The following is a 24,341-nucleotide window of genomic DNA, read 5'->3' as shown; positions in this document are numbered from 1 at the left end:
CTTCTCTTAATGTTGTTTATTCTTCTGCCACCAGTACTGCCACTATTTTTGCATTTAACAAACTAAATTATACATTCTTATTCCATATAGACACTTAATTCCCCTTCTTACACATATACTTATATATTTATAATTCAGCCTCTTAACCATAAGCATTAATCCTCTTATTGGAGGGAATTAATTTTAAAATAAAAGGTCTGTGATTTAGGTAGCAAACTTCCAGAAAATAATTTTATATCCACATGTACAAGCTCTACACTTCTATCTCTGCATTCTAGAAAAGAAGTCAGTTGCTTTTCTGCCTGATGTTGACTTCCTCTAGAACTCCTCTATTTCAGCTTTTTGTTCTTCAGTTCTCTCAAATAGATGTGTTTATTAGGTTAGTATTGAGAAATTCTAACACAAAACTGTATATTGGGTGAGCAATAGAGTTTAAGATCATTTATATTGTCTTGTTAAATGATTTTGGTTTCTTCACAGCTTTCCCAGGCAGCAGCCAGCATTGATAACAGGGTCCCCACTCCATCCTCAGTGGCCAGTGCTGAAACCAGCTCCCAGCAACCAGGACCTGATGTACCACTGGAAATGAAGGCTGAGGTCAAGACCGAGGACATTGAGCCAGATGCTGGTGAACCCAAGGCAGAGCCTGGGTCTGCGGTAGGTGCCAGGGGTCTATCATGGATATCCCTGCGTTTTGTTTTTAATAATCCTGTTTAATCTATTTTCTACTCGAACCCATAATCAAAAACAGATTGGTTATTTATTTTTAGATATTAGGTACGGGTTTATTTTATTCTGCCAAAACCAAGAGCACTTGAATTTTATTTTATTTTGTTCTATGTTTTTTAAATGCAAAGCTTGGGAGAGCACTGTTTTAGAAACTAGTGTTTTTCAAACTGAAATTATAATGGTAACCTTTCACAAGTTTTCTTTTAAAGATATCTGTAGATTTTTTATGTTTTTTGGTTTTTGGTTTTTTATTTGTTTGTATTCCTATCCTACCACCCCCTCCCCTTTGGCAGCCATCACCTTGTTCTCTATATCTATGGATCTGTTTCTGTTTTGTTTTATTAATTCATTTGGTTTGGTTTTTTAAAGATTCCACACATGAGATTATACAGTATTTATCTTTCTCTAACTTACTCACTTAGCATAATACTCTTTAGGCCCATCCATTTGTCACAAATGGCAATATATAATTCTTTTTATTGCTGAGTAATATTCCTGTGTGTGTATGTGTGTGTGTATGTATGTACGTGCGCACACACATGCACACAAACACCACATCTTCTCTAGCCATTCATCTGTTGATAGATATGTAGGTTACTTCCATATCTTGGCTACTGTAAATAATCCTACAGTGAACATAGGGGTGCGTATATCTTTTCGAATTAGTGTTTATGTTTTCTTCAGATAAATACCCAGAAGTTAATTTGCTGGATTGTATGGCAGCTCTATTTTTAATTTTTTGAGGAATCTCCATACTCTTTTCCATAGTGGCTGCACTAAATACAATCCCACCACCAGTGTATGAGGGTTCCGTTTTCTCCACATGCTCACCAACATGTGTTATTTGTTGATTTATTGATAATAGACACTCTGACAGGTTTGAGGTGATGTCTCATTCTAGTTTTGATTTGCATTTTCCTGATGATTAGTAATGTCGAGCATCTTTTCATGTGTCTGTTGACCATCTGTATGTCTTCTTGGAAGGAATGTCTATTCAGATTCTCTGACCATTTTTAATTGGATTATTTATATTTTTAGTGTTAAGCTATATGTGTTTTTTATATATTTTGGATATTAATTCTCTGTTGGATATTTTATTTGCTAACATCTTCATCCATTCAATGGGTTGTTTTTTCGTTTTGTTGATGGTTTCCTTTGCTGTCAAAACTTTATAGTTTGATGTAGTCCCATTTGTTTATTTTTCTTTTGTTTCCCTTATTCCAAGAAGTATATCAAAAAGATGCTGCTAGGAACTAAGTGGTCTATTTTGCATGTATCTGTACAGTTTTGCCGACACCACTTATTAAAGAGACAGTCTTTACTCCATTGTATATCTTTGCCTCCTTTGTCATAAATCACTTAACCATATAAGTGAGGATTTATTTCTGGACTCCCTGTTCTATTCCATTGATCTCTATATCTGTTTTTATGCCAATACCATACTGTTTTGATTATTGTTGCTTTGTAATATAGTTTGATATTAGGGTGCATGATAATTCGCTCTTTTTTCTTTCTCAGAATTTCTTTGGCTATTAAGGGTCTTTTGTGGTTCCATGTAAATTTTAGGATTAGTTCTAATTCTGAGAATGCCATTCTTATTTTGATAGAGATTGCATTGAATCTATATATTACTTTAGGTAGTAAGGAAATTTTAATAATGTTAATCCTTCCCATCTATAAGCAAGTTATGTCCTTCCATTTATTTGTATCTTGTTCAGTTTCTTTCTTCAGTGTCCTATAGTTTTCAGAGTACAGGCCTTTCACCTCTTCGGTTAAATTTATTCCTGGGTATTTTATACTTTTGATTCAATTATAAATGGGATTGTTTTCTTAATTTTTTTCTCTGATCATTTGTTATTGGTATATAGAAACAAAACAGATTTCTGTATATTGCTTCTATATTCTGCATCTTTACTGAAGTCATTTATTAGTTCTAATAGTTTTTTGGCAGAGTCTTAGGTCTTCTTTATGTAGTATAATGTCATCTGCAAATACTGTTTTACTTCTTCCTTTCCATTTTAGATGCCTGTTATTTCTTTGTCTTGTCTGATTACTGTGGCTAGGACTTCCAATACTATGTTGATAGAAGTAGTGATTGTGGACATCCTAGCTTGTTCCGGATTTTAGATAAAATAAAAGTTCAGGACCAGATGGCTTCACTGGTAAATTCTACCAAACATTCAAAGAATTAATACCTATCCTTCTTAAACTATTTCAAGAAATTAAAGAGGAAGGAATACTTCCAGTAGATTCAGAAAAAACATTTGACAATATTCAACATCCTTTTATGATAAAAACTCTCATAGGGTAAAAACTATGATAGAAGGAACATATTTCAATATAATAAAGGCCATATATGACAAACCCACAGCTAATACACTCAGGTGAAAAGACTTATATTTTGAATGTTTTAATCATTCAGTAACTTTTTCCTTGCAGTTCTTCATTCACTTATAGTTCTGCAGAGTTATATTGCAGAGGAGATGTATTCGTTTACTAATTAACTTGTGGCAGAAGTTGAAAACTGGCAGACTGGGCTGAATTCAGCCTACAAATGTGTTTTGTTTGACTCACACAATATTTTTTAAAATGGAGAATTACAAATTAAATTCTAGATTTCTGGCTTTTCTTGAAAAATGAGAAGCACTGTGTTTGTAGTCCTCTGTGGCAGCAATCTGGATGGGAGCACCAGCCATGGCCAGAGTCTCTACTACTACTTGCTGTCTCACACCATACCTCCTGTTGCATTTGTTTACTTCACCTGCCTGTCCCTCTGAGCAATTTGGTTTTCAATCCTTGCCTCAATTTTTAAGGAGATTTCTGTTCCAAACTAGAAATATCTATATGTAAAACTACTGAGCAGGTGATGGTATGTATTTGTACATGTAATTTTTAAGCATATCAGTATGTAAATTTTTTAATTAGGACTATAATTGTACTGATACTGTATTAAAGCGACTCAACTGACACCAAATGCTCTATTCTTTCTTGTGCGAGAGAAAAGGAATGATAAATGCAGCTCTGACTAGGGGAGGTTTTTAACAAGCCTGTAGATCTTTAAGAGCCTTCCAATAATGCCGAATTAGAATAAAAGTCTTTGATATTTGTATATCATTATCTGTCATTTTGTTTTTCTCAAGATGATGGAGGAGGATCTACAAGGATCTTCCCAAGTTAAAGAAGAATCAGATACAACAGAGCAGAAATCAGAACCAATGGAAGTGGATGAAAAGAAGCCAGAAGTAAAAGTAGAAGCTAAAGAAGAAGAAGAGAGTGCCGCTAATGGTGCCGCCTCCCAGTCAGCGTCTCCTTCACAGCCGCGCAAAAAAAGTAGGTTGTGCTTTCTTGAACTCGTTGAACTGTGCTGCTTTTCCATAATGTGATTCCACACTGTAGATTGAAAGCTAAAGCAGAAAAAGGATTTCACCTCCGCTTTTATATTTCTTGCCAGCCATTCTTCAAGTAGAAGTGATCACTCAGAGCTGGACTCCAGCCTGGGAACCTGCAAGTACATGGCAGGAATGAGAAACAAACTTTAGCTCTATGGGGCAGTCCAAGGCAGAGCCGTCTTCTGAGATATCATAGCTGCGGAGCCAGAGTCGAAACTGCATCCGAGTCCTTGAGCAGGCCAGGGATCTCGGGCTTTACTCGGCAAGGCATGAACAACCACTGATGGATTTGATCAGGAAAATGACTGAAAGCCATGGTGTTAGGGAAATAATCACCATGGCAACACACGTGTTCACTGGAGCTTGTAGGCTTCTGCTTCTATAGCTAGGAAACTTAAGTGCCCATAGTAAGGGGATGGTGCAGTGGGACCCAGTGACTTAGTGCAGCAGGAATACAGGAGGCAAGTAAGTGAAGATGTTTTGGGTTCCAAACTGTAAAGATGAGCAAGCCTCACAGTACAAATTGGGTGGAATTTATATGAGATGTATCCAAAAAGTAAGGAGGTAGTAGGGCATCAGAAAATTGTCAGGTGACTGTTGGAAATGTAAAACGGGGCTCAGGAAGGTCAGTGCTGCAGGTATTACATTTGTAAAAGATGGCAGAGAAATGTTAGTCTGTTATTGTATAGTTTTGCCACTGGAAGGAACCCTGGAGTATATGGAGTATGGCAGTTCTGTAAATTTTGGTTTCAGACTTATATTCCTAAAAATTGTGGACTCCAGAGAGTTTTTGTTTGTGTGGATTATCTATTGCTGTTTACTCTATTTGCAAGCAACGCTGTTAACTCTATTAGAAATTTTTAAAATATTTAATTCATTTAAAAATAACAAAGCTGCTACATGACACCCATAAATAACACATTTTTATAAAAAATAACTTTTCCAGAACGAATGTAATTAGTAAGTGTAGTGACATTGTTTTTGTATTTTGTGACTCAGAGAGTTAAGTGAACACAGCTGGATTCTCATATCTGCCTCTGTCTTCACTATTGTATTACATTGTTTGGTTGAAGTACATGAAATGAGATTCCAGTTTCACTTAGGTAGTTGGTAAAGGGAGGAATAATAGCCTTTTCAAATAATTGTTAATGTTCTTTTTTGATGCTACATCAAAACTCAACATGTGGAAGTTTCTTAAGGATTAGTTGCAGTGTGAAATCTGAATCTTTAGCACTCAGTTTTTCATATTCTGACATTAGAATCCATTTGTCTGTTTTGTACTTCGAATGGATCTTATACCTTGCATGATTCTTTTTAACATGATCCTTTGGTCATCTTGGAATTTGGCTCACTGAATTATGCAGATCTTCCAAATATTGACATATTTCACTGTGTAATATTTTTTTAAAATCACATTCATTAACATCGCTAAGAATCTTTCAAAAAGTCTTATAAATTTTGAGAAGCTATCAAGCTCTCATAGTAGATACAAGTTTTTCAAAATTCTAATTTTTATTAAGAGTCATTGGCAACATATACTGTTAGTTGTCCTTGAAGTAACTGACCCACTTTGTTCATTTCTGAGAAACTGCTACATACCCAGATCTGAATAACAGTACATTGTCTCTCAGTCATTCTTCTCATTTTTATGTGTTTCGTGAAAAAACAAAACAGTGACTTTAGCTCTCATTACTCAAAACAAGTGTTTTCTCTCAAGACAAGCATTGCATGCAGCAGAAGTGCTTTATTGCCACCTTCTTATTTTGTCATACAGGATAAAAGATATGTAGCCGAGGGTTGAGGTTTAACAAAAGTAATAATTTTTACTACTTCATTAAGGATATTCTTAAGTGCAAGTAGCGTTTTTCCCTGTGTGTGCATCGTAGCAGTGAAGGTTGCAGTGACTACTAAGTTGGGTTTGGTGTGGCTTCCATGCTAGGAATTTTATTCCCTGCTGCTTGTGCCCCATCTATGCAAATTTCAACACAGCACAAAAAGGCAAATAATGACTTACTGTTATCGCGAAAGGTGTTTTATATTATGGAAATAAATTTGATTTCACAGAACTCTAGAAAGGGCCTAGAGCAGTGCTAGAACTTCTGTGACAGTGTTATGTGTCTGTGCTCCCCATTATGGTGGTCACCAGCCACATGTGGCTCCTGAGCACTTGGAATGTGACAAGTGTGACTGAGAAAGTGAATTCTTTATTTTATTCAGTATTAATTCATTTAGCTTTAGCCACATATGGCTGGTGAGTACCATATTAGACAGCACTGGGGTCTCCATGGTGTCTGTAAACTATGTTTCAAGGACTGCTCATGTGCACCATGCTGGTTGTATAGAGAAGGCACACCACACTCATCAGTAGCAGAGTTTCAAATATAGCTCTGACTTATACTTCTGCTCATTTGGTATCTTATTACATCAATGTAGTAAAAACAGGAATTTGAACATGCTTCTTCCTTGGCATAGATATTGAACAAATTTTTGATGAAGGGATGAAGGAATGAACAATCTCCCAAAGTAGCTACATGTGAGACCATGTCACTTTGATACCACTAGGGAGGTGATGAGGTCTAGAGCAGGGTCAGCAAACTTTCCCTGGAAAGAGCCAGACTGTAAATATTTTAGGCTTTGCATATCATAAGGTTTCGTTTTCAATTATTCAACTCCGCATTGTAGGGTGAAAGCTGCCACAGACAACATCTCAGCAAATGAACACAGCTATGTTCCAAAAAAGTTTTATTTTTGGAGAGTAAAATTTGATATTGTGTAATTTTCACATATCATGACATACCGTTCTTTTTTCCCAACCATTAAAAAAAAACATAAAAATCATTCTAACCTCACAGGCCTCACAGAGGTGGGTGGCTAGACAAATTTGGCCTGTGGGTCAGAGTTTGCTGACTCCTAGTCTAGAAGAATGAAAAATCTATTAATTAAATAATTGTTTTCTTATAAAGAAAATGGAAGAAAAAGTTGCTGAAAGCAGGATTCACATGTTTGTTTCCAAGGGGAATGTCCATTGGGGAGCTCTGCACTGGGGTGTTTCACATGCTCACTGACTTGCAACCGTCCCAGGTCTAATGCAGTCAGTTGTCCCTTTTCCACAGGAAGTCAGTCAGGAAACTGGGCAGTCTTTGGCTATAATGGCAGTAAACTCTTGAGAAACTTCCCAGTGCCATAGTTTTTATCTCTCAGTATACTCGATGCATGCTACTTCCCAACTGGAACTTTAAATGTTTATGATATTTTAATCTGATTTTTAAATTACAGTTTACCACATATCTGTTGTAGAAAGTCTTTTCAAAAACACACACACACAAAATTTTGTTAAAGAAGAAATCTCAAATCACTTATGACCCAAGTCATCAGAACATCTTTGCTGTATTTGTCTCTATTCAGTCATTTTTTTATCTTCCAGGAATGTGTGTGAGAGAGGTGGGATCATAACACACACACTACTGATTGGCCTGCCTCTTGCCTTCAGAGGTTTTTGTGCACATTTTTCCATGTCATTAGAACTCATTTGGGTTTTGTATGAATGTACTGTCTTGAATGTATTTGGCAGCTAGTGTTTGTCCTTGGATCAGTGACAACAGAAAGTGTATTAGGAAATGGGATGGCTGATAAATGGGCATTGGTAAATGTGGGAGGGAAAAATACTTTTTCTTATAGCTCTATCATTGTACACATTTGTGAGGTTGTAAGACAAAACCATTTGTCTCAGGTGGTCTGAGTTTACTTTAGCCAAGGACAGGAAAGTTTCATCAGAGGAGGAAAGGTTCTTTCCAGTGAAATGCCTTTATTACCACCATTTGATCAATGAAGCAGATTCAGGAGTGAGCTTCATTTTCTGTTCCAACACAATTTTAACATTGGAACTCTCTCATTGAAGAAGCAAACTTCTCCATGTGGTATTTTGCCCCATAACTTGATGCAGTTTTTAACTTTTTTTTTTTTTTTTTACGCCTACAGCACTTGGTTGGATGGAGTTTTTAAAAACCCCAATATTACTGTTTTTAGAAACACTGAGTTGCAGCTTTAGAATGTTCGTTGACTCTGCTGAATGAGAGAATGCTTCAAGGCTGGGAGGGAGATGAATCAGACCTTCTCTGAAATGTCATGGGGGAAGAGTCTGAGTTCCTTGTAAATAGTGTCGTTTCCTGATGTTTTCTAACTGTAGTCTTTAAGCCGGAGGAGTTGCGCCAGGCTCTTATGCCAACCCTAGAAGCACTGTATCGACAGGATCCAGAGTCCTTACCTTTTCGGCAGCCTGTAGATCCCCAGCTCCTAGGAATTCCAGTAAGTTATAACTTTATCAGTATAACTCATGAATATCCATGTTTTATTTCTTAAAATTGGATAAAATAACGAGACTTGTTATAAAGATTTTTCTCCTAATATAAAAAAGTTTTCTCTCAAAACGATAATACATCTTTGTCTTACATATTAAAATGTGTGTTGTCTTACTGAAATGTGTGTTTCCTACCTGTTCTGTGAAGCCCCAGGGTCCATGGAGGGGGCGGTACGTGAGTGGGGAGCAAGCCCTGGGTACACTGCCCATGTGCTTTGGCACACAGCTTTATAGTTGGGGTTTTGTGTAAGACTTTCTATAAAGAATGGATGTAAAGAATTGGTGACCATCAGTTATAAAAGACATGGGCCTCACTCTTTGATATCCCTGGGTAGTCTTACAAAGGCCATGCATACGCAACAGAGCCATTAAGCATTGTTAACTGTTTTTGTTTCTGTTTTTGTTTTTGGCTTGGAATTTCATTTTGCTTGCTAGGACCAAGAGTGAATCTCTAGAAAAACATATTGTCTGGTGAATTTGGTTACCTTTATAATTCAGTGCATTAAAATTCCATTTTTTCTATTTTATGTTAAAAAGCATCTTCTTAAACAATTTTAATTTTTTTAACTTTGCTTTTGAAGTAATTTGATCACACTTGAAAATATTAATTATAATTTTACATAGTAAAATCAGAAGATCAGAAGTTTTCTTTTCAATTCCCATTTCTTACTATTGAGAACAGAAGTCGTTCTGGTACTTTTTATATTTAATTTATTTTAAGATAAAGCTGCCAGATAAGGCTGGCACTTGGAATCTGGGGTATCCACTAGATTGAGACTCTTTTGTCTTTGAGGATTACTTTGACATTGTGAAGAACCCCATGGACCTTTCCACCATCAAGCGGAAGCTGGACACAGGGCAGTACCAGGAACCCTGGCAGTACGTGGACGATGTCTGGCTGATGTTCAACAATGCCTGGCTCTATAATCGCAAGACGTCCAGGGTCTATAAGTTCTGCAGTAAACTCGCAGAGGTCTTTGAGCAAGAAATCGACCCTGTTATGCAGTCTCTTGGATATTGTTGTGGACGCAAGGTATAGTTTAAACTTTTTCTGGAAAATGAACTTTTGTGGTTAATCCAGCCAAAAAGGGTACAGCAGTATGATGATTTGATAGACTCAACATTTTGGCCACACCTTTATGCTAGGAAGTACCCAGATAGTCTGGTCTTTTCTAAAACAATTGATTTCCTAAAACAATGTAATGGGTGATCAAAGCAAGAGATATATATTGGGGGAAGATGCTGAGTTAAGCATTTCTGACTGCCCCTGTCTCTATTCATGTATTTATAATAAATGTCTCAGTAATTCTGTCACATCGTATCCAAAAAATGTCTTTAAATAGCTATGAAGATGGTTGGAAAACTATTCAGTGTACTAATAATTTACTAGCTGAATCTAATCCTCTGTAGTGGACAAGAATGTTACATGACAATGAATGGGATATATTTTTAGTATTTTTCCTTTGTTTTTGCAGTATGAGTTTTCCCCACAGACTTTGTGCTGCTATGGAAAGCAGCTCTGTACAATTCCTCGCGATGCTGCCTACTACAGCTATCAGAATAGGTAAGCATTGAGCAGTTTCCTGAATTACAGGACAAAAAGAAGGTCTTAGGGCAAGGCATGCTTGTCTGATCATCGCCCAGGTACATTATTTCTTAAAGTTCCAATGAAAGGAACCACAATTTTAGTGCTTCTCAGTCACTCAGGCCCACAGTCTCTTAAAGTATGTTTTTACAGTATAAAAACTAAAGCTCAAAACTGCTTGTTCCATAACTAGGATAGGTACATTCTTATAAATTCTTTAAAGAAAGAGTTTGGAGTTGAGAGTAAAAAAGATTGACAGTGCCTTTTTCAGGACATAAATAAAGTTGAAACATTGTACTCCATCTGTAAATATTTGCCTAGATAATTTGGCCTGGACGGTCTGATGGAGAGACAGACTTGCATTAGTGCTAATTCGTTAAAAAAGTAAAAACCATAGACTTTGTTTTTTAATTAGTAACACAATACAGAATGAGATCTGGCGTATTTATTGAGTTCAAGAGAAACCACCCTAGTATAAGGTGGCCATTTTAGATTTTGTGAGTAGTAGATGTGTTTGAGAAATATTTGCCATTCTCTTCAAGTATTGACGGCTAAAGAATAGATCTCCTATCTTAAGTAGAAGGAGAATGAAAATAGTATTTTATTTTTATTTATTTATTTTTTTTAGGCGAGGCAACCCTTGGTTGATCTCACAGATTGCAAGGACCTTTTCAGCTTATAATCCCTTATTTTTTATTTTTTACGCCTACAGCACCTGGTCTTCCTAGGTGGTCTCCCATCCAAGTGCTAACTAGGCCCGTCCCTGCTTAGCTTCCGAGATCAGACGGGATCGGACTTATTCAGGGTAGTATGGCCGTAGACTGAAAATAGTATATTTCGTTGTTGATTTCCCACACAAATATAACTTTCATAGTTTGGTGGTTTTGAAAATTAGGTTTATTTACATCTATTGATTTAAGTGGCCACGTGTTGCCACAGCACTAGAGCATTATGCTTTGAAGCGCAGGTTGTAAATCTTGGTCAAATTCAGTTATGTTGCCTCCATTTTATGAATTAGGCAACTAAATTCTTTATGTGACCCAGAAGAAGCTTAATGGCTCCTCTTCGTCTTTAGGTTCAAATATTAAATGTCAGCATTAGAGTTTGATTTAATTGTTTTGATCTTGTTTGCTTATAGTAATTACATATGTTCTAATATTCAAAGAAGGTAAGTAGAGGGCTTTTTGTGATTTGTTTAGAGGTACGTGTACAGGCCTGAATAATTCGGAATTTTAAAATTATTTTTCTTCCAATTATTTTTTAATTATTTTAATTTTTAAAAATCTAATGACATTCAAGATTATTGATAACTCCCATCAAAATTATACTTTAAGAAAACCTCCTGATCTAAAAAGGTCTCAAGAAAAAGTTTCTAAGCCTTGCCCAGCTCACTGTTCCCAGTAGCTTTCAGTATAGTGACATGGGAAAAGATGGGCGTCCCCAGAAAGAAACTTCTACTGGAAATGCAGCCTATACAACTGTCCTGCTGACAATACTTTAACATTTGGGATTTAATTTTTGTGTTAGCTTATTCTTCTATCAATAGAAGCATTAAGACAAAGTTTGAAATGATACCTGTCCCTTCGTGATGGAACCTTTCCCATAGTGACAAATGTTGTCCTGGAAGTCTGGCACCTTCATATACAGTTTTAGCCCCATAACCTTCAGCCCATTCTATAATGTATCAAGCTTAATCTTCTTGTTCATGATGTGGGCACAGTAACACCTTCCCTAACAGTCTTAGTTGTCAGTCTTTGATGAAATAATGAATTAGGAGTTCACTTTGGAAACTGTTATATGCCAAACAAAATAAAGTTATGAAATTTTAAGGGAATGGTTTAAAATTAACTATACCCTGAAAAATGCCCCTGCCCCTGGGTACTGAGCACGGTTTGACTCTAGAAGAAGGAATAGACATCAGATTGCTTACCACTGTCTCTAAAGTTTGGGGGCCTTTTTATCATTGGTTTTACTGTCTCTGGGTCCTTTGGGACCCTACCTTTGATGATTTGCAAAGATTTTTGCCATGTTTAAGTTGAGAGCAATTAAAGTTAAATAGAGTTGGTAGCATCTGGGTATACTACTGAACCCTCAGAGGAGGTTGTTGATAGACTGCAAACATGATTGTTTTGAAAGTTCTGATATGTCTAATTTTATTAACATATAGAGCTTCGTTTTTACTGAACAAAAGTAATGCATTTTTCTTAAGAGTGGAAACAAAAGTTCTGTTTTATTAATACATTTTAAAAGTGTAGGCATACTAATTCTCAGCCGAATCTCACAGGTGTGCTTTCTAGATTAACTGAACTTGAGATGAACATGTAATTCTAAGAAAGCAATGACCTAATTCTGCGATGGACATTTTAATTGCTTACATTTTTATTCTCAACTTTGATTATTTATGAACACTGTGGTGTTCTTAATAATGAATCATTGTTTTGGCACTTATTGTCCTAAACTGTTTGGGCAGTTAGAACAGTAGGAAATCCTATAAACCATTTAAACAAGTGAAACTAATATATAAATTAGAATATGGTTATATTTTCACTTGTTTCCATACTTTAAAATTTTTAGAGTAACTCATGTTGGGAAAACTGTTCTATAGATTTTTTAGTTGTTATCTCTAAATAAGATTGATATTATCTATAGATATCCCAGTTACTGATACGGTACTTAAAACAATCTGCATTTGAAAATTTACTCCAGACATTAAATTACCCTTACAGATAAACTGTGCAGTTACATTGTGGTAACTTTAGGTACCCAGATATACATCATCATCAGACTATGTGAAGTATTTCTCATGTTCATCAAACTGCTTCCTTCACACAAAGCAGAATGTCAGTGAAAAGTGAATTTCTGAACTGTTTTGTATTTCCAGGATGAATAAAGTTTGAATTAGGTAATAAGATAGGGACAATCTGGCGTTAACATCTGTCACTCACTGATTGCCAGGGTGGTTTCAGTCAATTTGAGTAGATGGGTGACTATGCTCCCTTCCCTGGGCCATGGTCATCTCTCAGAAGGGTATTAGAGTGAGTCCCTACCCACCACCACCACCACCACTACCTTGTTAAACCTCAACAGGTTTGATTCTCTGGCATTGCTTTGGGACTAGTGTGTGTTAATACTCTGTCCCTCCCATTTTCTGATCCTGAGGTTCTTTGGGGATGGGAGTTAGTTACACACAGAGTATAGGTTTCCACGGCCACTCCACGTGCAGCCATTCAGCCATTAGTGTTTCATCCTGGGCCAGTTTCCTCCATTGGAAAATAATGGGTTTATGTTTCTTGTTTTCTGGCTTTTGCAGTACTTGATGTCCTTCTTTAAAAAAAGCTAAGAATTGTCCAGGATTTTAAAACCATTGAGGCTCTCATGTAATTACTGTGGCAATTTCATTTCTAAATGTAGTCAGTGGTCCTCTTCTAGCTAGCCCACAGTAGCTGTACGTTTAATCATAAAATGAATTGGAACACTCAGTTCTAAGTTTTATTTTTAAAAGGGAAATATTTGGCATCGAGGGGATATCTTTTTTGAATACTGCTTGCCACAGAATTGGTTTATAGTTTCTGTACTTTCTTTCTTGCCAGTGATGATCATGTCTTCCTGCACATGGAAATTCTTTTCATGCATGATTTGAAGGCTCCATAGGAATATTGACAAAATAGTGAATAGCCAGAATGTTGCATACATAGTTCATTGCGGGGGAGGGGGGGGTATCTTTTTTTAAAACAGCAATGTTAATCTGTCTGTTCCTAGTCAGAGTTTTTATGAATCTTGGTAGAATTCATTAATTGAATTAGTCCTAAAAAAAACAGGTCCCAGCAAGAATTAATCCAGTTGCTACCCATAGGGAGTCTGTCATGTTCCTCATCAATAAACTGAAAAATTATATAATCTTGGGATGTGTGCATGCTCTAAAATTTTATGCCTTTAATTTACTGTATATATTTAGTGAGTGAAATATAGCAGACAAAATGATCAGTGTGCTTAATTAAGATTAGAATTAGAACTTGAGGGGGACCTGTTTTAGTAATGAAAACAAACTGGCCAGGCGGTGTGACTCTCAGTCGTTTGTAGCTTTGTGTGCGTGTGTGAGTGAAACTGCAAGCTGCCGTATCTCCTGCGCTTGTTGGTTCAGTGTGGCACTCCAAGTCTCGTCATAGTGTCTTTAACACTAATCCTCTTGGCATCTTGTAGACATAGTTTTGAGCACTAAAACTGCATTTTATTGTGCTGCTGTTGCTACCTTATATTCATCCTTTTTGCTTGTATAAGTCACCTCCATTCAAGTTGTTTATTTTTACAGTATTCTTGTGTGCCCATCTTGTTTTATGCAGCATCAGCCTGCATTTTTGTTGATTTCTTATTTGTGTCCTTTCCAAACATTTATAGTTTTTATTTTAATTGTTCTTATTTGATAGCTTGAGCTGAGGCTCTGTATTATCTTATAAGAAATTGGGGTTATGGATAATTTCTCAAATGCAGATTGTGCTTTAAAGATTAACTCTAAATTTGCTTAACTTGGATTGTCACCAAGTCAGAGCAGTCAATCACTGAGTATCTCAGATTGATGAATGATTGGTCCCAGTACCAAAAAAGTTTAAATCAAAGCCTAGAATTGATTTTAAAAGTATTTAACATTGTTCGTGTATTTACATATATTGTATTGTTTATACAATATATCACAGTTTTTTCTCTGCATATTTTTATTGATAAATGGCTGGAAAGTCTTTGACCCCGATTGCATTTCTGTTAAATGTTTGTCTAGAATATGGATTTGGTTTCATTTGTATTGTAACCTAATTAACTAAGTGATTAACATGAGAAAAATAACAGGAAAAAAATTAAAACCAGTTCTGGTGCTGAACATACTTGTACCTTTAAAGATCTGGCTTAAATATCAGAAATAAAATATCTGAATTGCTGTCAAGCATAAATTTTTCATTTTAAAAAGTAAAGCTATTTCAGTTTAAATTGCTTTTTTAAGGCCTTTTGTCACACTGTTTTGTTCAAAGTAAATTTTTCAATCTCAAACCCTGGAGTTATATTTGATTTTCTCTAAGTAATAACAAAATTTAAACTCCTAAATTTAGGCTCCTTGCAATTCTAGTATTAACAACTCCTTGCAAACATTTGCATCTTGGAGCTGGACTGAGCGAGCCCAGTCGTTGTTAGTGTTGATGGCCTGTGATGTGTGCAATGAGACCGAATGCTAATCAATGCTTTGCCTTGGCTTTCTGCTCTGTGTTGTCTTGGTGTTTGCGTCTTACCTCTATGTCTGTGCTATTTGTTTTCTTCCCTGTTCTCTAATCCTGCCCTTCCCTACCTGCCCCTGTTCCTCTCATTGTCCTCACTGACCCATCAATCAACCAACAACGCCCCCCCTTCGTCGTGGTGATCTGCCCTGCTCTGATTGGTGGCTTCGTTGCTTGGGTGGCTGTGTATTATGATGGACCAGTTCACCCAAGTATGGCCTTCTTGCTGACAGGTATCATTTCTGTGAGAAGTGTTTCACAGAGATCCAGGGGGAGAATGTTACCCTGGGTGACGACCCTTCACAACCCCAGACGTAAGTACCATCCTGTCATTTTTCTCGGGGGTGACTCTTATTTGTTTTTTGCCTCTTGTTCATGAGTAAAAAGGAAGCACCACTGCCATTTTGATTTGTGTGTGGTATATTTTCCCATATTAACTATGACCACCTTCATACTTTAACATGTAGCTGTTTTAGCCGAACACTAGTCACACTTCCACATCCTTTTTTCTATTCAAGACCATGATGCTGTAGCAGCTACTGGGCAGTTCACTGGTCTCTCTTGACCTTTCTATCCCTTCTTTTAAAACACTTGCTTTTTTCTGGTGGCCATCACCCTCAATTTGGGGAAATTATAAATTTTTGGCTATACCTAAGAAACCAGGTAATCCTATTCACAGAACTGGCACTAGCAAAAAATGAGGCTAATGTACCCACCCTGTCTTTAGCATGTAGTTGGTCTTCTACTGAAACCTTATCCTTTAAGTTAGTTGTAAAGCTAATAGAACACAGATAATGAGCTTCCAGAATGTAAATGTCTCCTTCCTCGCTGGAAGCTTGACTCTTGCTCACTAGGTCCAACACAGACAGGTCTAAGTTGGCTCATTTCATTCCTCGAGTCTACTTTTTCCTCCCTGATGCCTGTCCTCTGATGGAGTTGCCTTTGAGTGGAAATATGTCCAGATGTGGCAAGAAAAAAACAAATCCGCAAATTGGATCGTCAACTCATTTATATGCTTGAGATACCTAAAAACCTGACAGCCACCATGTCTGCCCAGGACTGCCAGTGTTCTGTAGTTCTCTTTTCTCTGGACTCTGCCATGATCCCTTCCATGCTGGAAAGTCTGCTAGTGTGATGTTTTCCCACAGGCAGAAAGGCTTCCCACCAAAGCGGTTTGTAGCAGTGAAGGACACTTACTCTGCAACTCAAGTTTACTTTATTCAAATGTAAAACCATAGCCACTTGTAAGATATACAAGCCAAAGTGACAGAAATTGTACATATGCAATTTATTTTTATATCTCTTGTCATCTTAATTCTTTGGTCCCATTGAGTGATTGATAAATTGTATAATTCTGTGAATCAGAAGTAATTCACATATATACCAGTCATAACAAAAGGACAGTAATAACCAAATAGTCAGCTCTTTAAGAGTAAAATATCCCCAAAAAGATATGCTGACCTTGTGTCATTGAGAGAATATGGTGGTTAAAAGAATTGGTTATACCAGTATCTGTCAAAATCAGTAGCCACTCACCATATAGATTTGATTGAAAATTAACAGATTTGAATTTCAACACCATTTTGCCTTTGTATTTTGAGAAGTTTTCATTAAATCTTGTAATAAGTGCTGATGATAGTTGGGAGGAAATGTTACAAGATAGAGAAAAATAATGGTAGTGCTTTCTATGGAATTAAATTTATATATTTTCATGCCCTCATTTACTTGAGATTTCAGCTGACCATCACTTACTTTCTATTTGAAGAACTACTTACAAACTCTCTAGTTTTTACCCAACAGATAAATTCAGTTAATTAACTTTTTTTTAACAAGGACAATTTCAAAGGATCAGTTTGAAAAGAAGAAAAATGATACCTTAGATCCTGAACCGTGAGTATTATAACTACTTCTTTCTGACTTGTAGATTTTAGTTTTGGATCAGCGAAGTTCTTATTATTGAGTTATGGAAGAATACATTGGAAATATATTGCCCTGGGTGGAATTTTTTTGTGTGACGTTATCAAAATATGGATTCTACTTTAACTTACACAAAATATGTATAGCCTCTGTAACATGCTCTCCATTTACTGAATTTTAACAACAATAAGATTAAATGGATGTTTGGTTCTTTTAGAACCTCTCTAATATCTTGGTCATCAGTGTCTTTAAGAAACCATTTTGTGTGAAACTTTAGAGACCAAAAGTTGGAATATTTGGTAGAGTATTGTTAGTATCATTTAAAGGGAAATTTCAGAAAGAAAACCTCTTAGAAACCACTTTGTAAAAAGTAATAGGAAGTCTGGTGTGTGCCCTTCCCTCTGTCTTTGTATGGTTTATTTTTCACAGGCCATTGTCAAATACTTAACTTTCTTTTAGTGATCAGTGAGAATGCTACACTTGCAAAATTTGCTTTGTGGTGGCCCTTAAGGAGGCTTCAGAGCTCCTTCCGTGTGGTATCCCCTCCCTGGTCCCCAAAGCTGAGTCCTGAGGGCATCCCAGTGTGTGGAGAGACCCACTATGTTCTGTTGCTGTGGTGAATGCCCGTTCAGGGCTATTCGATGAGCACAACAAACTCCAGCATCGTTGGATGTTTGAGAAATGTGGCTATGGTATGTCCAGGGCTTAGAAACAAGGTCCTCTCCTCTCTTGGCCTTGAAACATACACACATACATACATACACCACCCCCACCCCATCCCTGCAGCTTCAGTGAGGCCAGTTGCTGTAGAGAAGGACACATACTTTCCCTGAATAGCAGTGCCTAGGCTAGGAGCACAGTGACTTCTAGGGCTCCAGCCTGAGCAAGGTGCCTTATGCATGAGGAGGCTCCTTCCTAGATCTTTAATGACCAGTGGATTGTTTATCCTGATTGTCCATATCCCTGTTCACATTATGCCCTCTACCGCAGTTTTTCAGTTTCACTACAATTATATTCACTTTCCAATTTCAAAATACATTGTATTGGAATACTAGGTGGGCACTACACAGGTGAATCAAGGGAGGGCTACATCATTCAGTAGAAGAGAGAGATGGATCGTAGCACAGACTGCAGAAGGCAATAAGGTTGTCTAGTGTTTCTGGGCCCTGGCCTGGGCAGAATGGCATCCCAAAGAAGGTGACTCTCATCTGGAAGCAGGTGTTAGGGGAGGGTCAGAGCATTTTAGACACAAAGGAGTGAAAGAACACAGGATGCTCAACACTACAGGTAAGCTCGAGTGGTTGATATATAGGCGATGTGGATGGAGTCCTGTGAAATCAGGAGAGGCACGAGGCGCAGGGCCCCTTACACTACTCTGCCGTGTAGACTTCCTCCTGGATATGCTGGGAAGGTTTGGAAGGACACCATTGGTTTTTGTTATGGAAAGATCACCCCGGAACTGTGAGGTGGATTCACGAGGAGGGGAGAGAAGACTTTGCTCCCTAGGAGAGAAACCAGTTAGGAGACTCAGAGCAGCAGCTCAGGCGAGAGATGGAAAGCTGACCTGAAAGACAGCCTTCTGGTGGAAGAGACCACACTGGGTTGGGGAAAGGACAAGTCTGGGTGGTGGCTTTAGGTAACTGAACAAGAAAAGCAGGAAGGAGAGCCAGCCAATTGGTTAATAATAGGCGGGGAGAGAGGTTGAAATTCAAAATTGATACAATAGGATCTATAATATATATCATACTTTTTGACATTTCTCTTCCCTGACATAAGAGGGAAGGGTAGAGAATGGGGTGTCTTTGGAGAGGGCACAGAAACTGAGGGAATTATTACCTACTGATCTTTTAAATTCTTAACCCAGAAATGAGCTCAACTGTTGAGATTTCAAAGAAGGAGCTGATTGGGGGTGATGTAGCACTTGAAGGAGGAGTGAAGGTTTGGAACAGCTACCACATGGTGGAGTGGGGGGCATGACATAGCACGGGATTGCCAGATAATACTCTAGGATGGCCAGTCTAATGGTGCTGCTGTTTTGCACAGTTTTGCGCATGTGTCTTTTTTCCCTCCAACAGAACAGGAACAGAGGAGCTGGGTGAGGCTTGATCCATGATTGAAGCCTTGCTCAGCAAGGACAGAGGAAAGATCAGAGGCCAAGGGCTCAACAGGGTAGTGAAAGCATGTGTCAGGTTACAGGGTTCAGTATCCAGGCTGATAGAAAGAGCCCGAACCCAGGAGAGTTTGGGGAAAATGTGGTACTTTTTAGCCCCTTAAGACTTGCACCAGGTTTAAGTATGGTGGTGGTAAGGGAGTGGCTGAAAAATAGAAGGTTTTGACCTTCAAGTATGTTGGCAATTGAGATTCCCAGATAAAGTGACAGAGCCCAGGTGAGCCTGGGTGGGGCTGTGGCAGAGCTGTGAGTGGCACAGTGCATCCATCCCCTTGCTCTCTCCAATGTTTACTTGAATAATGACCATTATTTACCAGTCAGCTTGGCACTTCCCACCTTTGTAACCCACTTAAAGCGGACGCTTCCTGTGCCTAGTTCTAAGAACAAGTGTTTATAACACTGAAAGTATTGTTCTCTGTTATTTAAGTCATTTTAGGCATGTGCAGTTACCTAGAGTAAGCATTGGCCTTGAAGATATGTAATAATGTCAGAAATAACTGGCCCATAAAATATGCCTGCATTACAGCAAAGTTTTAAAGTTTCATTTCTGGTTGCAAAGGAAATTGGGAGGAGAGAGGAATGAGGCATTTGTACAAAGACAAGAAGAAAGTTTGCTTTTCCTGTAGAAAGTATACTGACACATTTTAAAAATATGGCTGAACAAATCAACAGATTGTGTTAGTGCCCCAGCTACTCAAAGTAAACAAGAGGACGAGGTGTGGACATAGTATACCAGCTCCTACAGACCACTGCATTGTGTGGTTCCATGTGCATTTCAGTGCACTTTCTTTGTCTTCTAGTTTTGTTGATTGCAAGGAATGTGGCCGGAAGATGCATCAGATTTGTGTTTTACACTATGATATCATTTGGCCTTCAGGGTGAGTAATTTCCTGGTGTTTTCCTGTGATCTTGGGAAAGGGAAAGCAGTTCTGCACAGAGTGGAGGAGAGGGTCCCTGCCGCTGCTGCTGCTACTGCATTTCATTCATTGTTGTCAGCAAGAATTCAGCAATTAAGATAGATGGCAGTTGTTCTAAATTTAAGTCTTAATGTTTGCCTTCTTTAGGAATTGTAGAATCAAAGCAGTCTGCCTCTTCACTTTTGCATAATGATGCGATTTAAACTGCCAACAAAGTATTTTAATGCTGCATTTCACTGGTTTAGTAACATGTACTGTTTGTTTATATAATCTGATTACACCCCTTATTTATTTGTTTGTTTGTTTTTGCAGCTTTGTGTGCGACAACTGCTTGAAGAAAACTGGCAGAACTCGAAAAGAAAACAAATTCAGTGCTAAGAGTAAGTTATGGAAAGATTTGTTTCCTGATCTGTATGTTATAGAAACTTGTATAATTTTCCCAGTCTTCCTTTGGTTCCTCTCAACAGGTGGCTTTGGAGCTCACTTGTCCAATGTTTCTAACTGTGAGGAGTTTGTTTTCTAATACTGTGTATTTTTCTTGTTTTACCCTTAAAGAGAATCGTTTGGCCTGATCCCTATATGAAAGTCAGCTTTATGATCAGTCTTCATTTTAGACGAGAGCTTAAATGTATAGTAAACTTTATAAATTCTGAGAAAATTTGTCAGCAGATTCTTCTCAAGTAGCTTAGAAATAAGACCTCTCCCCAATAAGCTTAGAAATAAGACACACACAGACATCTTGTGTGAGCAACACACTCAGCCCTGGGCCTGTGTGTCAGCGACCACTTGCCAGTCGCTAGATGTGGACCCTTCTATTGTGAGGAGTGACCCTCTTTGACCCCTTGGGAATCAGCTGCCATCCATCCAGGGCCTGTAGGAGCCTGGTCTGCCCAAAGACTTGGTGAAAATGTCATTGTTACATTTTAGAGAGGTTTCTGGTATCTCTTTATGAGAGCAGGCTATTGCTACTAAAAATAACTTTTCATTGGTAGTCCTGATTTTTTTCAAAAGTTTACAATATGTAACCTTTACCACTTGGCTCTCAAGTACTGGGGGCTGCCTTCCACAGCATGGTGTTCCCAGGCTGTCCTTTTGCTAAATTAACAGTAATCCGGAATAGGAAAGCCACCAGCAGTGGTGCCTTAAAGCTCACCTGCCCCAGTGCTCCCTGCAGCTCTTGCCTTTCACCAGTAGGACAGGTGACCAGCACACTGCTCAAGGTGTCTCCAACAAGAGCCAAGCCATCTCAGGAGCTGGGAGTAGAAGAGAGATGAGATGGAGGGAGAGATAACACATCCGGGGAAGTAGGCAAGGAGGAAGCTTCTCGGTAGGCTTCCAAGTCAGTGTTAATTCAAGTTCAGACTGTAGTTACCAAAATCCACAGTTATCCTATAACTTAAACTTACTCTTGTAAAATGTTTTGAAATATTGATGAACTCACTGACTATTGTAATACGTCTCTCTAGATAAGAGTTGAGCTACTACCATTGACATTCGGGGCTAGGTGATTCTTTGTCATGGTCGCTCTCCTGTGCTTTTTAGGATTTTAGCAGCATCCCTGGCCACAGCCCACTAAGTATCAATAACACTACACCCACCCCTACCACAGGTGGTGACCATCAGAAATGTCTCCAGACCTTGCTAGATGTGCCCTGGGGGCACAGTTGCCCTCAGATGAGAACCCTTACATTAGAGGGTCTGTTCTTAGTGAGATCACTGAAGCAGTCAAAAACTTAGAAACACTTTCCTGGGCCAGAGCTTCAGTGACCAGACCACATTGCCAGCAGAGCTAGGCCTCACTAGAAGAGCTATGACTGGAAGGCACAAGGGTGGAGGTGTGGGGCTGGGGCAAAGAAGAGCCTGAGAGCTGGCCCAGCCCACCTCACCCGACCTCCCCCCCGCCCACCACCAGTGTCCAGAGAATGGTAGAGAAAGATGTGTGGACCTTTGGTGGATGAGCTTTAGGGTTTCGGATATAGAACATTTGCTTACAGAAAAGGACCTTAGAAGTCTAGTGTCACCCCTTATATTGTGGTTTGAACAGTCTTTGCGAGTGTCTGTAGGTCACAAAGGAAAGGTTGCCTCATTTGTATTTGCACTGACTATTGGAAATATCTTCCAGCTGCTAGTCAGTGAATGATACTCAGAACTGACCATCCACCCAAAGCCACCTCCCCACCTTGCACCATATGGACACACAACTTAGCTTCAGGTGGTTAAAGGAGAAAAGGAAACAACTTCAGATGTACACAAAGTCACAGTAAGAGTGTTTTTATAGTATTGGGTTATAAGCCTTCCTAAAAAAGGTGGAACCCAGAGGTCAGAAAGGAAAAAAGTGAAGGATTTGATTCCATAAAGGGAAATAAAAGCATCCCCACCCCCACCCCACGTCATGCACTGCGGACAAAAATGTACATTGAATGCCTGAGTTGGAATGAACAGTTTAAAATGTTTATTTTATACTCAGCAATTCCATTTTTCATGTATCCTACTTCAAAGATATTTGCACATAGGCAAAAGGCAATACAGCATAGTAAGGGGTGATTGGAAAGTGGGAATGAGTTGCTAGATAAAAGGATGTGGCCACTCTGCAGAAAACTGGGAAGTGGTGTACGAATGAGGCAAAAGTGTGTGCACTGACTGCAAAGAGGTCCCAGCCATGACAGCCAGGAGAGGGGCCTGTTCCTAAACACTGCAGGACCTGAAATACATCTCCATGTGTGTACCACATAGATAAGAATCACCCTTCTTTCCCAGGAGAACCTGTGTCCCCAGTATTTGCATCTCTGAGCTTGTGCTGGCTGCTACATGTAATACCTACCCCTACCCCCACCCACTATGAGGAATCAGCTCTGCAGTCCTCTTTACGTTCTCACAGTGCTCAGTTTCATACTTGTAACAGGATTGTCATAAATTGGTTTAAATGTATGGTTTTTAGTGCAGGTAATTCAGGTGATTTGACGACGAAAGTAAGGACCAAATTTTTAAGGTTTATTCCTTCCATTTACTATTTGAAGATTATAGTGTGTGGAGTCAGATTTTCATAAGGAAAAGGGGGAATTCTCTCACTACAGCAGGGTGGCACTTCTTAGCTGTGTCCTCCCTTCTAGATTGAAGCCACCTTATAAGGGAACAAAATGTGCTTAGCAGCAGAATGGGGATGGTGCACATGGGAGACTTTTCTTCAAGGGCTTCACAAAGACGAGACAAAATGGCTTGTTGGTTCCTTTGAAGCTACTACTGATGCACTCAGTATGGCTGTCTTAGCCATGGGAGCTGCAGGATGTAAGGGGTCCAGAGCATGAACACACAGCTGTGGTTAGTGTACAGTTTTATCAGCAGGTGAAATAGATCACAAATCCACTCCCCATCATTTTTATAGCTTTTCAAGTTTTTGTTTTTCTATATGGTTTTTATTTCATTATTTTTCTATATGGTTTTTATTTCATTATTTTTCTATATGGTTTTTATTTCATTATTTTCTATATTTTATTTCATTATTTTTCTATATATTTATTTCATTATTTTTTATTTCATTATTTTATTTCATTATGGTTTTTATTTCATTATCATTGTGTTTTTTTCTTAAATCACGTTTATTGATATAACTTAATGTATCAAAGATACATTATAACTTATAGGTATAACTTAATGTATCAAAGCTTTACCATTGGTATGTTTATTGCAGAAAAATGGAATTTAGAGTTAGTCTAAATTTTCTGTATATTTCTTGACTTCATTAAGGAATCTTAATTTTTCGAATAGCTTTAAAATTTTTTCTTATTGTAATAAATATTTTAAAAATTAATAAATATAAAGAAGAAAATGTCTTTAAAATTCTGTATACAAATAATTACTGTGAATCTTCTACAGCTTTTGCTTCTAGTCTTTTTTCCCATGTGCAGGGAGTTTTTTATGCTGTGGCTAATGTTTTACCTCTAGGTAGCTTGTTCTATGACTCCCTGGGAGAGGGAGGTATGGAAGGAAGAGCTTACCTGGGAATGAAGATAGGGAGGTCT

The 24,341-nt window shown here is 38.1% G+C and overlaps 1 protein-coding gene and 1 pseudogene across 1 annotated transcript in view; one reads left to right on the top strand and one right to left on the bottom strand.

Annotated features, from left to right (window-relative positions):
* Positions 1 to 24,341, top strand: part of CREBBP (CREB binding lysine acetyltransferase) — a 118,580-nt gene that overhangs the window by 82,938 nt on the left and 11,301 nt on the right. The window contains 9 exon segments of the mRNA XM_039885162.1: positions 481 to 657; positions 3,870 to 4,059; positions 8,305 to 8,423; positions 9,269 to 9,508; positions 9,951 to 10,039; positions 15,552 to 15,632; positions 17,152 to 17,208; positions 20,206 to 20,283; positions 20,635 to 20,702. Of these exon segments, the coding sequence (XP_039741096.1) occupies positions 481 to 657; positions 3,870 to 4,059; positions 8,305 to 8,423; positions 9,269 to 9,508; positions 9,951 to 10,039; positions 15,552 to 15,632; positions 17,152 to 17,208; positions 20,206 to 20,283; positions 20,635 to 20,702 (1,099 nt within the window).
* Positions 10,764 to 10,882, bottom strand: LOC120620735 (uncharacterized; annotated as a pseudogene).

This window comes from Pteropus medius, unplaced genomic scaffold, assembly GCF_902729225.1.
Source record: "Pteropus medius unplaced genomic scaffold, Ma_sr-lr_union100, whole genome shotgun sequence".
NCBI lineage: Eukaryota > Metazoa > Chordata > Mammalia > Chiroptera > Pteropodidae > Pteropus > Pteropus medius.
The sequence above is the reverse complement of the archived record's forward strand: the minus strand, read 5'-3'. Positions and strand labels throughout refer to the sequence as shown.